The following is a 13,732-nucleotide window of genomic DNA, read 5'->3' as shown; positions in this document are numbered from 1 at the left end:
ATTTTCCTTCAATTTTTCTTGGAGAAATGTAGCCTCACATTGCTATTTATTGCCACTAATACTTTACTCGCAGTAGATAAATTCAAATTCAGAGCATTCGAAACACATCAAATAAAACAAGGGTTTATAATAATAATTCCAAAATATTAAAATTAAATTTATCTCTCTAAGTGAATTCAATGGTAACATGGGACCATTATTTCCAATTCTCTTTCAAAATAGTTGATAAGAAACGCTACAAGTTCCTCACACCGACTGTTTAGGAACTTGCACATTATATCAACAATAATAATAACGATACCGGTAATAAATAACCAGAAGCATTATTTTAGTTCTCAAAAGAACAAATTTTTACCGCCAAAGTTGATGAACAAAGAACATAACGGTTTAAAATACCAAATTAAAGCAAAACGTGAACAAGTTAGGCGGCAACCGTGCAAAAAATGGTTATATTTAGACATTCAAATATATCTTTATTCTTTTTTAGCACATTAAATTCATATGACTTGTCACTTCATGTAAGGCGACTCTCAATCATTACATTTTGTGACGTGAATAAAAAGTTAGGTGATTCGGACTATAAAAGCATTAAATTAAACTACTTTTAAACATAAGTTCAGCTTGTGAACCTGCAAAGAAAACGGGGGTGAGACAACTATTTATTATTTACTTATTTGTGTATGTAATTATTTACATACTTACGGCACGTCTTAAAATGAGAATTAATCTTTCCTTCCATTGCCTGAAAGTAACATTTTCTCCGTTGACGTCACTATCATGAAATAAAATAAAATTTTTGGTAAAGTTGGCATACAGAATATACGAGGAGTGATTGATAAGAATTTAGAAAAGTATCTGGAATAAGGCCACGATTCTATATTAACCTGTGCTCGTGACAATAAAATTTTTTAATCGACGTCGCCAATTAAATTTTTAACCAATCAATGTCGCGAAAAATCTAATTCTCACTCTATGTTTATTTTTATACTATTACAATTTGCGCCGTATGTTTAGAAAATATTCTATAGACTAGGGCCACCGTTTTAAATGGTGATGTCGAAAGAACAAATAACAATTTACAATGACTCGATGTAATTTGAGATTTAAGACAATAGCGATTTTGAAATCAACACGTTACGTCATCAAGTATGCGTACACTGATGTTTATTAAGTTTTTTTGAAAATAATTACGGATATAATTGTGTTTTATACTTATCGACTGTTATTTGCATTTCTTTTCTTTTACCCAACACCTGTAAGAAAGTCATTTTCCTACGAGCGTATGATAATGTAGCTTACTGCAACAAGCTACATTACCGCATGCACGTTCAGTAAAAAAAAAAAGATTATACGTAAAAAAATTACAATACGCTAATATTTTATTGAACTTGCAAAAGTCAATAACGTTATAGTACATGTTCTTGCAGAAAAATCTAGGACGCGTGCCAAAGCATCTTTACCGCACTCGCTTGCTAACCGAAATTTCCTTCGCGTTTTTTGACAAACTATAATCAGCGGGTAGTAAAACATCAATTTCCACACTCGTTAAGTGAATAACTATTTCCTACAAGCGTGTGTTAAGTGTCTTTACCACACGTATTTGCAAACTGAAGGTAACACTTTACCGTAAGACTCTTTAACCGCATGCAAATCAAAGTGGCAGCTCTCGGTACCAGAAATCTTTGTGAGTAATGTCAAGCCGTGACCGTTGATACGTACTTTTTACCGCATGTCTTAATTCAAAGATTTTAGCTCGCACCGATATTCATTTGAAGTTACAGGAGACAAAGTTAATCCACATGCGCCAGTAGGAAAATTATTGCACCTAATATGGGTGAAAATGTGTTATTCCTCTCGGTAATTGACTGAACGACGCGAAACAGAACGCCAATCATCGTGTGAAAGAGCATCACTGTCCATATTGATTTGAATATTATTTCTTACATTAGAGGTTTTTGAATCCCTGAAAAAAGTCTCATCACTCTAATTGCTCAAAGTACAAATTGATGATTCTTGCTATTGATGCAGATATTTCCTTTAAATTCGTATAGCTGAAGAAATTCACAACTATACTCTCGTTTATACATATATTTGCTAATTTCAAGCAGATAAATTCCTCAGAGTGTAACCACAGTAAAACTTAAAAAACCTGTGGCCTCACTAATCACTAACTAAACATTTTTCCCACATCAACACACAATAACCTTTCCCCTACTACCACTATTAACATGTGCACTTACCATCCGCACCTCCCCCACTTATTACCCTTTTTCGTCAACTGCGCACAACCAATCACCTCCTAACCAATCCGCGCGTTCCTCTCTGCCTCATTGGATCGAGTCATATGCCCGTGACCAAAGGGGCGTGTTTTTTCGGTGATTTCGAAACAGTAAAAACCAGTGAGGTGGCTCGGAGTAAAAAGCGTGACTCAAATGGTCACCGAGCGCGACCGCGGGCACGAGCCGCAAAATTGAGGCGCGTTTTGAGGGTTCATTGAGCGGAAACCGACAGAGAGATAGCGGTGAGGAAGTGTGAGTTTGGCGTCATCTGTGTGTGCATTTAACTGCGGTCAAGCGCACCGATACGCTTCGGGTGGTGTTAAATTGGTTGGTGACGGTGTGTGCGGTGGTGACGTTCCCGATTATTTGGTGGTGTGGGTGGGTAGTGCGTTTAATTGGGTGAAGAAGAAGTTTTGAAGAAAAATATGGATAGTGGTGAGTATGGGTGATCATTTTTTTTTGGATATGTGTGTGTGCGATAAAAGGGGAGGGATTGAGGGTGGTGAGGGTTAGTAGATCAAGATTTACCTGCAACGTTCTCATTAATGGGAGATTTGATCAATTAATGAAGGTCGCTTGTTGGAAATATCGATGGTGATTAAAGAAAGACAAAGAATGTTTTCCGTCGGAGCGCATAATTGTATTTTTAATCAATGAAAACGAATTAATATCTACACCAATGTATTGAGGATTATTTAATTAAGTAAACCAGCATTCATATTGTCTTAAATTTGTAACTTTATTGATATGAAACCATGGGTGTAGCTAGATTCTATTTGCAGCGTTCAAACCAAAGGCGACAAGAGATATAAGTAATTACCACATATTTTAAAAATTGTTTGCAATTTCAAAAATACCCGCACATTAATATGTTGTAGGTTATTTAATAGTGTAAACCTTCCTGCATAATCTATTAAATTTGCCACTTTACTGGTAAGGCTCCATGGGCGTAGCTGATGAGTATTTGCAGCTAGCGAACCAAAGCTGACAAGAGATATGAATAGTTATCGCAACATTTAAAAATTATTTGCAATTTCAAAACTACGCGCACACTAATATGATATGGGTTATTTGATAGTGTAAATCTCTTTTACAATCTTCCTTACAACCTTCTTTACAATCTATAAAATTAGTAAGTTCCGTTTTCCGTAATCAGAGGCTTTACAAGAAAGATTTCATCAACTTACATAAAGAACAAAAAACAGGATACGCCAATGAATTATGAGCACATTAAATAACCTAGAATCGCTAAAAACATAGAGCAAATCTTGAAATTTCAGTGGAAATTATTTAAAAAAAAAACAGAGGTGTAACTAATGAGATTTCAAGAGCCCCAAAACTTAAACTATCAAATCTAATTTTTTTTTACATTAAAAATTTATCTAATTTTTTAATTAAATTAAATATATGAAATGAGGCCAATATGTAATTGATAAAAAAGATTCCTCCTCATATCTAGATTTTCAATGATCCTATAAAAAATCAAGAGGGAGTGAGAATGTTTGTTGAGTTTATTTAAAGTACGTTTATAAACGGAGGAATGACACATCTGACAGCGTTTTGGCAACCATTTTTCTATATTTGTAGAGGATATTTTTGACAAATGACAAATTATGCATAATTCTCATTAAAAGCATTTAAAGCAGTTCGCATTGTACCGTATAAGCGGCCACAACCTAATTTGCTCTTAAAGGAAGAGACCAAATATATTGTATTTTTTTCTAAAAACAATTCGTGAGCAATTAAGTTCTTCATTCAAAACTACCTTCAACTGAAACAACTTCAAACAGAACATAAAATGAACAGCCAGTTGACGTTGAAACAAAGTCTTAACAGAATGACTTTTTTTCAGTGTGACCAGAACAAGACAGTTTAAAGCATGGAAAGACAATAACACTTGAGCGGTCGTGCCTCCGGTGCCCAAACAAACGCCAGTGTTTTAACACAGGCCTGAACACTTTCCGTTCCGAGAACCCCCATCAGGGGCCCCAAAAATGAAGTGGCCGCAGTGTCAATATTTTGGCATTGGTATTAAATTTGTACGACTATTAGCCGGGTGCGCTCCGGTACCGAACGGGCTCCCTAAACCAATAATCCCCGCTGAAAATTCAATATTTGCTCGCACCAAATTTGTTCACTAAATGGGCTCAGACGCGGTTTTTTTCAGGTTTCCCTTAACGGTTGTGTTGGAAATCTACAACTGAAGGTGCACTAAGAGTAACTCCGCTCACTTTATGTCAACCTCCGCGATTCCTTGCAATTGGACTATATAATTATGGAGTAATTTTCACATAGGCCCAATCTTACTCCAATTGGACCACTGGGTGCGTTCGCACATGATGTATGGCAATAAAGTGCAGAAACATGTGTTTTGGACGCGATGAAACCCCATTAGATAAACGACGTTTTAAAAATAGGCTACATTGCGACAAAAACAAACCGATATTTTAATTAAAAACCTTGTGCAATGAGCGCCGCTCCAACTCGAGCGGAATAATTTATTAAACTTCTTTAAGGCAGCGACATGACCACATGTAAACTAATTAAAGGAAATTAAAGGTCTCTGTTAGGTCGTAAATTTTATCTTACAAATCTGTCCTGTCTTTGAGACAAGTCGCTGACTCGAAGACGGTGCGACGTTGTCAGATTGGGGATGGATTATTGTTTAGAGCAGGGTACGATTTGAAAGTCCTATAAATGACCGAGTTCTGCGCTTGTGCTCAAGATACCCTATCTATACTTGCGTAAACTGATAAATCATCCATACTACATTGACGTATCGTACGTTACAGTCAAGTTTTATTTAAAATTAAACGTACTGAATCCCTCTCGTTGCGCATCTAATTCTAATTCTAAATCTCATCTAATCTATTCAGTAATCTGTAGAGACTGAAATTTTAAGGGTTTCTCTTTATAGTTTTGGGGTAATTTTTTGGATATTAATGCGTCCAGCGTATTCAAAATATACCTCAGTACGTCTCTGATATTTAAGGAGAAATTTACCAATATGCGGTATGGCGATGGAGGTTCCCAGTGAGACACTGTGTATTCTCTATAGAAATCCGAGGTGGGACTTTCGAGGCATTTGTATACTAGAGTAGAAACATCAAGGGCAACAACAACCTGGGAATTCTTATGTACCTCCAATTTAAAATTAATTTTATACTTCAATTAATTATTTTTGGGATTTTCCCTGCCTCAAGAATTCTCTACAGCATCCGCCTATGAAAAACGCAACAAGGGCGTAATGAGCGGGATTTTCAAATGATACTTTAAAGCGGAAATTTCTGTTTCAAATCCAATCATTTTTGTTACTTGCGACTTAAACGACAATATGCTTTTCGATATATTCAAGTTCACAATCCGAAAGATCCTCTAAGTTGGGTTATAAAAAAATAGGGGCATAGAGACGAATGTTAAAGTTGCTGTTTCATAGAGTGCATGATGGGAAAAGTATTTGGAAGTTTCAGAATTTTAGATATTTATTGGCGTTGAAAATGTTCATTTAAAAACTTCAGGTGGAACAGACTGAAAGTTCTTATACTATTTCTGCATCAACTTATAAAACGAAATTATGCAAAAACTATGCAACTTTATTACAGGTAATTAAATGTGAATAGAGGTTCTTTTTGGACGTACTTTCATATTACATTAAAACTAATAGTGGGGTTCTATTTAAAATTTTTAAGTTTTGATGATTTTTTGAAGTCCAGGTTGGCACTATTTTTGTAGACACCCTATAGAAAATATTAGGTATAGCTGGGTAGGATACTAAAATCTGGATCTTCTATAGTATTGTGACGAAAAAGAGTTACAAAACATCTTTCCGTTTATTAACAACTTGGAATTCTGCAGACATCTGCATCTGTCACTTTCAATATTCAATTGCATGTATTTTGAAAACTATAATTCTAAGAAAGCCAACGTATTAATAAACTTGTATTAAAATTGAACGAAACATTAAAAAATGCAGTAATGTATAGGGTGTTCCATTTCAAATAAGCAAGCAAGCATTGACTTCCGGTGCAACCGGAAGTGTGACATCATTGAAAACATTTTAAGTGAGGTCGCCTCACGGCTCTTACCAAACCACTAAGCTTTCGTAACTTTGCTATTCATAGTTTTCCCAAAACGTCTAACGGCGGTTCCCGGTGGGACGCCCTGTATTTATAAAGGATATTTTAAACTACAAAAATACTACAAATATTAATTGGCGTACTTTTAATTTTTTTGTTGTTGTGACGCAAATAAAATTCTCAGAATTCAAAAACCGAAGTGTATTCACGCACTAAGTCCTTGACTATTTCATAGGCAAGTGTGTAAAGAATTATTTAGACCGTGAAAATGCACAAAAATACATTGCCGTATTTTCATTTTTTTAAAATTGAAACGACGTTGCCGTCATTCTTAGACATAAAAACCTAACTTTCCATTTTATGTGCAGTTGCCTTGAAATCTATACTATAGATATGGATATGAGCAAGTTTTTGAAACTGTAAGTAAACCCAGAAAAACACATTGGCGTATCTACAATTTTTTAAAATTTGAATGACATGATAAAAATGTTCCAGGACAGTCGTTTAGACGTTTCACGCTATGCTCCTGATTTTTTGATATTCACTTTTGCAGAGGGTTTTTTAGATTATGAAAAAATTCAATAAAAAAACGTATTGGTATAAGTTGTGCGTTTTAAATCGCAACGACAGCGACGTATTAAAAATTCGCATGAAATTTCAAAACAGATGTCTTCACTCTACAGCAGAGTCGTCTTGATAACCCACTTTCTACGCCCATGATTTTTATTAGTAAATTTACATAACAAAATCTTTATTCCGAGAAAATGAAAAAAGTATTGGCGTATCTTTACTTTTTTTTATTACAGAGATGTAATAAAAAATTTCATGTGTTAAATTGAAAGTTTGCATCACTACGTTTCTAAATATTTTATGAGATCAGTTATTGATCATCCTTCAGACTGTTAAAATTTCCATAAGGAACACATTGGAATACTTTAAGTTTTTTAAATCTCAGTGATACAATAAAAACCCCAATGTTCGAAAAGAAGTTTTCATTGAAATAGTTGTTTTGAAAATCTGTTTATTACTGCCCTGGTTTTTTCCCCAAATAAGAGACTGTGCAAATATGTTTCACTCTACAAGAATATAAAACCCAATTGGCGGACTTGAACTTTTAAAACATTTTTTTATGACCTGTTTAGGGAGCATGAAGATGCTTTCTATAATCGACAAAAAAGTAAAGGCTTCCATCTCTAGTCTTAGCCTACGTGACAGCTTTTTCAGACAACCAATGACATTTCACGTTTCTTAGTCGGTTTCTATGCGGATCGATAGACACGTCATTATTATCGATATTTTTACTCGATAAAAGGTGTATTATGTGACATCCCTGTACATTTGGTGAAGCATGATCAAACACGTGTTGACTGTCGTTCATGTACTAGCGACATGCAGGAGGCAACGAAAACAAATGGGAGCAAGCCAGACTAGAGCTAGCTTTGATCTGGCACGTCGTTAATTTATGTCTTGACATGTTGCGAGTTTTGGCAGTAAAAAGCCACTTAACGGCTGGCAGGAATTTAGTGGCGAATTTGTATGTCTATAAATAATTACGAACGCCAAATCGAGAATGAATAAGTAATGATTAAAAAGCCACTAAACCCATATTGGTGCCTAAACTATTAGGCCTAAGTGTTTGCTTTGGAATTCGGGTCTTGTTTGCCGAGGAATTACAGAAAAAGTACTTCGGCGGCCTTGTTTGGGCGTGTATCGTCTATTAGCCGATAAATACAGGTAGCTTTTTAAAGGAATGATTCGTAGGGAGATGTTTGTCTTTGGTGTCGAGAGGCACCACTCGATGACGCCGGGCTTTTAGGTCTGCTGCTGCGCCAGCTTACCATCAGTGTGTGAGCCTCGTAAATAAATCATAACAGAAAACAATATTGGCCAGCATACATCATTGAAACTAAGTGAGCCTTAAAGATGAACAAAAACCGTGAAATGTGCTTGTTGTGGTCGCTTTGTAAGCGCCTTATCGACTGACATTTTGATAGCCTTTGACTCCGGTTCAGTGCACAAGATATCGACCGTTCAATAGGCCTGATAACGCATTCAGGTTCGCTACTAACTTATATTCTAAAAAAAAAACGGTTTGTTGACTCTAGGAACAACCAGAAATCCCTCAAAAATTAGATAACTTTGTCCAGAATTTTCAGTGAATTGCGGATCTCGTGACGCAGCATAACATTTTTTTCCATTGATGAATTCGACAATGGTTTTTAGCAACGTATGATTTTAGTTTCTCCACTGTTCCAAAAATAGAACGATATATCACATATAGCTGTCACCTCGAGACAGGTATGTTAAATGGGGTCGTGACTTTCCTGCCCCTTCTGGAATACGCCAATTTAACAAGGAGCAACTTCTGCCACACGACCGTCTGCTGGCTGCACCGCAGCTGTATTCCTAATGTCTTGTTTGCACAACCTATCAGTTTAATTATAGAAAGCCGTTCTGCCACTTACAATAACGACCCGAGCACAATACAACTTCAGACGCCATCGCAATCATCTTCATCATCGGTGGGTTTATTATATGCATAAACTCGTTTTACACGTATCTACAAGTATATGTACGGGCCCGTTGCACGTCCAGTTAATTACAAAACCGTAAACCTCGCTCTCTCTCTCTCTCTCTCTCTCTCTCTCTCTTTCTCTCTTTTTCTAAGACGTAAAATAATTATTGTTACTCGGGCGAGCCTTACGATATTCCTTAGAAGTCGTAAACGTTAGACACGCGGCAATAAAACCGCTTTTTAATACGTGCAAACGCGCAGCCCCAACGACCCCGCTTCCCGAAAACGAAATAATCACGTCTTTGGACAGTTTGTGGACCGTGAAGTCTTGATTTGCCTTCTTGGATTTGTTATGACCCGTAATGAAACGCCTTTGAAATTCACCGCGCAAATTTTAAATTTAAATCTGCCTCCAATTTTTCCCTTTGGTGGTTTCACTGTGAAGAATCGTGTTGGAAGGGTTTTCACTAGCACTGGGAGTAAGGACAACTGCTCCAAGCTCTCTGACATTACTGAACTCGAACAGAGGGAGCAGCGCTCGCATCCAAATGCAGAGCTGCGGAGATCACTCAACTCTTATATTAGATTGCTCCGCATCTGGGACGCGTTCACACACATAGATAAACACTGAACAACACAAGCTACTCGCCCAATGCACTCAGCATACACCTGACAACAATTGTAAACGCGCTCCAGAACTGAAGAGAATTTTCGCTACACATTCTTCAATTATACTATTTGATGAAAGAATTGTTTCATATCATACTTCGTTCTATGCGCAGAATACACTTAAAGAGTTATTTTTCGGTTACAAAATTCGCAATAATCCCCAGCAAAATAAATGAAATTGGAACATTACTGAACCAGAATGGTGGGAGCAACACTCACACTCAAGCGAAAAGTTGCGGACATCACTCAACTGTCGTGAATTACTCCGAACATCACCATAGAGTGCCCACAGAGTGTGAGTGTCGTGGAATTCCCTTTTGGACCGAAATACATTTCCAGAACTGAAAAGGAAAGGTAAGGGGAGAAAATGGACAGTCGAGATATAGAATAGAAGTGTGCTCGAGTAGTGGAGAGTAGTAAATTCGTTAGTATGTCTTTCCATATTTTGTTAATAAATTAACATTTATTACCTATGAAGACTGTTTTCAATATTATTCCGACACATACATGCATTTATTGGGAAATTTAGTTCGTGACGAGAGCTCTGCGGAACGTAAACGAATCGGAAAAAGCGCATAACAAAAAAAGTAACACTTTATGTGAAATTTCATACCAAAATTACTTGCTTTCTGATGTTTGTATGTTGCCCATCAGACGACGCATTCAATTTTGAGGTCCCAACAGTGTCTTTCACTCATTGTCTTCTTAGTTCAGGGCATATTTTTGTGACTACATTGAAATACACGCGAAGAAAATTTTAAATCAGAATTAATTTGAGGGTTCCGACAATCCTTAGGATACCTTAGTAGAAGCAAAAAATTGCTCTAACCATACTGAGATGACGCAACTGGAACACAGTGAGCCTCACTCAACCCTTGTCAATAACTCTGAACACCCCTAGAGTGCTTGCATCACTCATCAGTTACCCCAGTTGCAATATATTTTGATAAGAACATTCTTTTAATAGGCACATAGTTCAGAATATATTTTTTTGGTCACGGCACTCGCAAATTCGCCCACAAAAGCTCGCACCTAATTTAAAAGCGTTAGCCGAAAAATTGGTCGATAAATCAGGAGCGCTTCCTCATCAACGACTTAAATAAATTTTCCACACGCCCAGGCCCAACGGGTCGTGGAAAATTGCCCATTTCCACGGTTTGATTGAAACTACCGTCGCTTGGTTTGGCACCTAGATGCAGTCATTTTTTACATTGCTCGGCCTAGTTGCAGATATTTTTAGAGTACCTACTTATAGTGGTATTCGAAAAGCCTTCTTTATTATAGTATAGGGATGGATTCGGTTAATATTATTCGAGGACGCGATTATCTTTTTGTTTCAGACGCCCATGTGCAACAATACGGGGAAGTCAACCAGCTAGGGGGAGTTTTCGTTAATGGGCGGCCACTTCCTAACGCTGTGAGACTCAGAATAGTGGAGCTGTCTCAAGTGGGGATAAGACCATGCGACATCTCCCGTCAATTGAGGGTTTCACACGGCTGCGTCTCAAAAATTCTAGCAAGGTACAACTCTCCCCACACACTCTTTCCACTCTTAATTTGTTTACCTTCAGGTATCACGAGACCGGGTCGATCCTACCGGGCGCCATCGGCGGCTCCAAACCACGAGTAACCACCCCTAAAGTAGTCTCTTACATTAAGAGTTTGAAGCAAAAAGATCCCGGCATTTTTGCTTGGGAGATCCGCGATCGCCTTCTGTCCGATGGGGTCTGCGACAAATACAACGTGCCCTCAGTTAGTTCCATCAGCCGCATCCTGCGGAACAAAATCGGCTCCCTGGTGCATTCTTCCCCTCATGGCCACTCCATCTACAATATCTACCCTAGCTACACTGCGTACCCTCAACAGAAATCGCCTACGCTCCACCATCATCAGAGACACGGGGGCGCCGCCTGCTGGCCGAGCTCGCACTCGGTGCAGGACATTTTGGCGGGGGTGGCGGCGTTCCGGACGCCCCACGGAGGCGGCACCAGCGCGTTGCCGCCGGGGCCTTCGCCCTCTGCTGATCACGCCCAGAATTACAATTACTATATGTACTTGCAAAGCGGTAACAGCGCCATGCATCACATGGTCAATTCGGGAATGGGTGCGGCGGGACATTTGACAGGGCCACATTTGTGATCCCGAATTGACTGTGTGTATATCGAAATTTGGTGCTATATTATGTACGTATGTGTGTGAGTGCAGTGGTGAAAACAATTATTATGAAATGGATTATTTATAACGGTTATTACTCTAATGATGCGGAACTGAAAGTAAACGTTTCGCGGCTCTGTTTAAGTGAAATGTAGCGCAACCATGATAATGTAATTGACCATTACGCAGTTTGCTTAATCTTGTAATCGTTGAAACTTCAAATGTATGCCTTTTGTATTACTGGGTTCAGCATTTTCCCTTTATGTTGTACATAGTTATGTGTAAGTTATTAAAATTATTTATTTGTTACGTGTGTGTTTCTATTTTTCCTATCATACTACTATCAGTATCTAAACCAGCACGACCGTTGAAAAGCATCTTTTGGGTCAAAAAAGTTCGTCAACTTCCGTGAATTTTAAAGTCGATCCGACTTCAATAAGAGTCAAATTGTTGAAGATTCCATGGTTCTGATTGGGACACAGCTTACTCAACCAAATTTAGGTATTTAGAAAATGACAATGACGCTTAAATTAGAATACTTCATGACAACGCAAACAAAACTGCCCTTAAAAACGGCTTCAATAGTGCATAGACACGTGGTAATTATTTACCAAAATTCGGAGCATCATTTCTATCAAGCGTGCTTTACAAACAAAACAATTACGCTTTTTGTTAGACCAGCAATGGCGATTTTTGAAAAATTGGGCGTTCCCCACTAGTGCGTGTCAAATGCGACAACATGGCTGACTTTTCCATTCTTTTTGTTTTGTTATTAGGTGTACAACTTTGCTTCCGCCGTTTTTGAATAGATGTATGTAGCGGTAAGTAATGATCGAAATAAATAACCCCATGTGGGCATGCAGGAGCCTTGGGCACCTGTTAACATAACCTCATAAAAATATTAGTCTATTTGTGTCTTCATCATAAAGTTATTCGCAATTGAAAATGTCAGTGTACGAGCCAAATTCTCGTCATTTGCGGGAGGTTTTACTTTTCTGCTTCAATATGAAGAAATCTGCTGCTGAGGCTCATCGAATGCTCTCAGATACTTATGGGGAAGCCACTATTAGTGAAAGGACATGTCGTGAGTGGTTTCAGCGCTTCAAGAACGGTGATTTTCACGTCGAAGACCAACATAGCGGTGGAAGAAAGAAGGTTTTCCAAGATGCGAACTTGGAAGCATTACTTGACGAAGACTCGTGTCAAAGTCAACAAGAATTGGCACAATCATTGGGAGTGACTCAACAAACAATCTCAAAACGCCTCAAAGACATGGGAATGATTCAGAAGCAAGGATATTGGGTGCCGTACGAGTTGAAACCAAGAGATATTGACAGGCGTCTGTTCGCTTGTGAACAGTTGCTTGCAAGGCAAAGACGGAAGGGATTTCTGCATCGTATTGTGACTGGGGACGAGAAATGGGTTCATTACGATAATCCCAAACGCAAAAAGACTTGGGGATATCCCGGCCATGCTTCCACGTCGACGGCCAAACCGTCTATTCATGGTTCCAAAATCATGCTCTGTATTTGGTGGGATCAACTCGGCGTAATATATTATGAGCTGTTACAACCAACTGAAACAATCACAGGTGCTCTTTATCGAACCCAATTAATGCGTTTGAGCCGAGCATTGAAAAAGAAACGGCTGCAATACAACGAGAGACATGATAAAGTGATTTTGCAGCACGATAATGCTCGACCCCATGTTGCGCAAGTGGTCAAGAAATACTTGGAAACATTGAAATGGGAAGTCCTACCCCACCCGCCATATTCTCCTGACCTAGCTCCTTCTGATTATCACTTGTTTCGATCCATGGCACATGGGCTAGCTGACCAACACTTCCGGTCTTATGAAGAAGTAAGAAATTGGATAGAATCGTGGATCGCTTCAAAAGATGTCCAATTTTTTCAACACGGGATTCGTATGCTGCCCGAAAGATGGGAGAAAGTAGTGGCCAGCGATGGACAATACTTTGGATCCTAAAGGTATAATTAGTTTTTTACAATAAAATCGCGAAATTCGGAAAAAAAACGGCG

General features: G+C 38.2%; 1 protein-coding gene across 1 annotated transcript; it reads left to right on the top strand.

The window, feature by feature from the left end:
• Window positions 1–2,385: 2,385 nt before the first annotated feature.
• Poxm (Pox meso) lies at window positions 2,386–12,002 on the top strand. Its single transcript, XM_066389861.1, has 3 exons — window positions 2,386–2,714; window positions 10,880–11,060; window positions 11,111–12,002. The coding sequence occupies exons 1-3, from the start codon at window positions 2,705–2,707 to the stop codon at window positions 11,676–11,678; spliced, it is 759 nt and encodes a 252-aa protein (XP_066245958.1). The 5' UTR covers window positions 2,386–2,704; the 3' UTR covers window positions 11,679–12,002.
• The last annotated feature ends 1,730 nt before the right edge of the window (window positions 12,003–13,732 follow it).

The sequence above is a fragment of the Euwallacea similis genome, chromosome 4, assembly GCF_039881205.1.
Source record: "Euwallacea similis isolate ESF13 chromosome 4, ESF131.1, whole genome shotgun sequence".
NCBI lineage: Eukaryota > Metazoa > Arthropoda > Insecta > Coleoptera > Curculionidae > Euwallacea > Euwallacea similis.
This window is presented reverse-complemented; position numbering and strand designations above follow the sequence as displayed.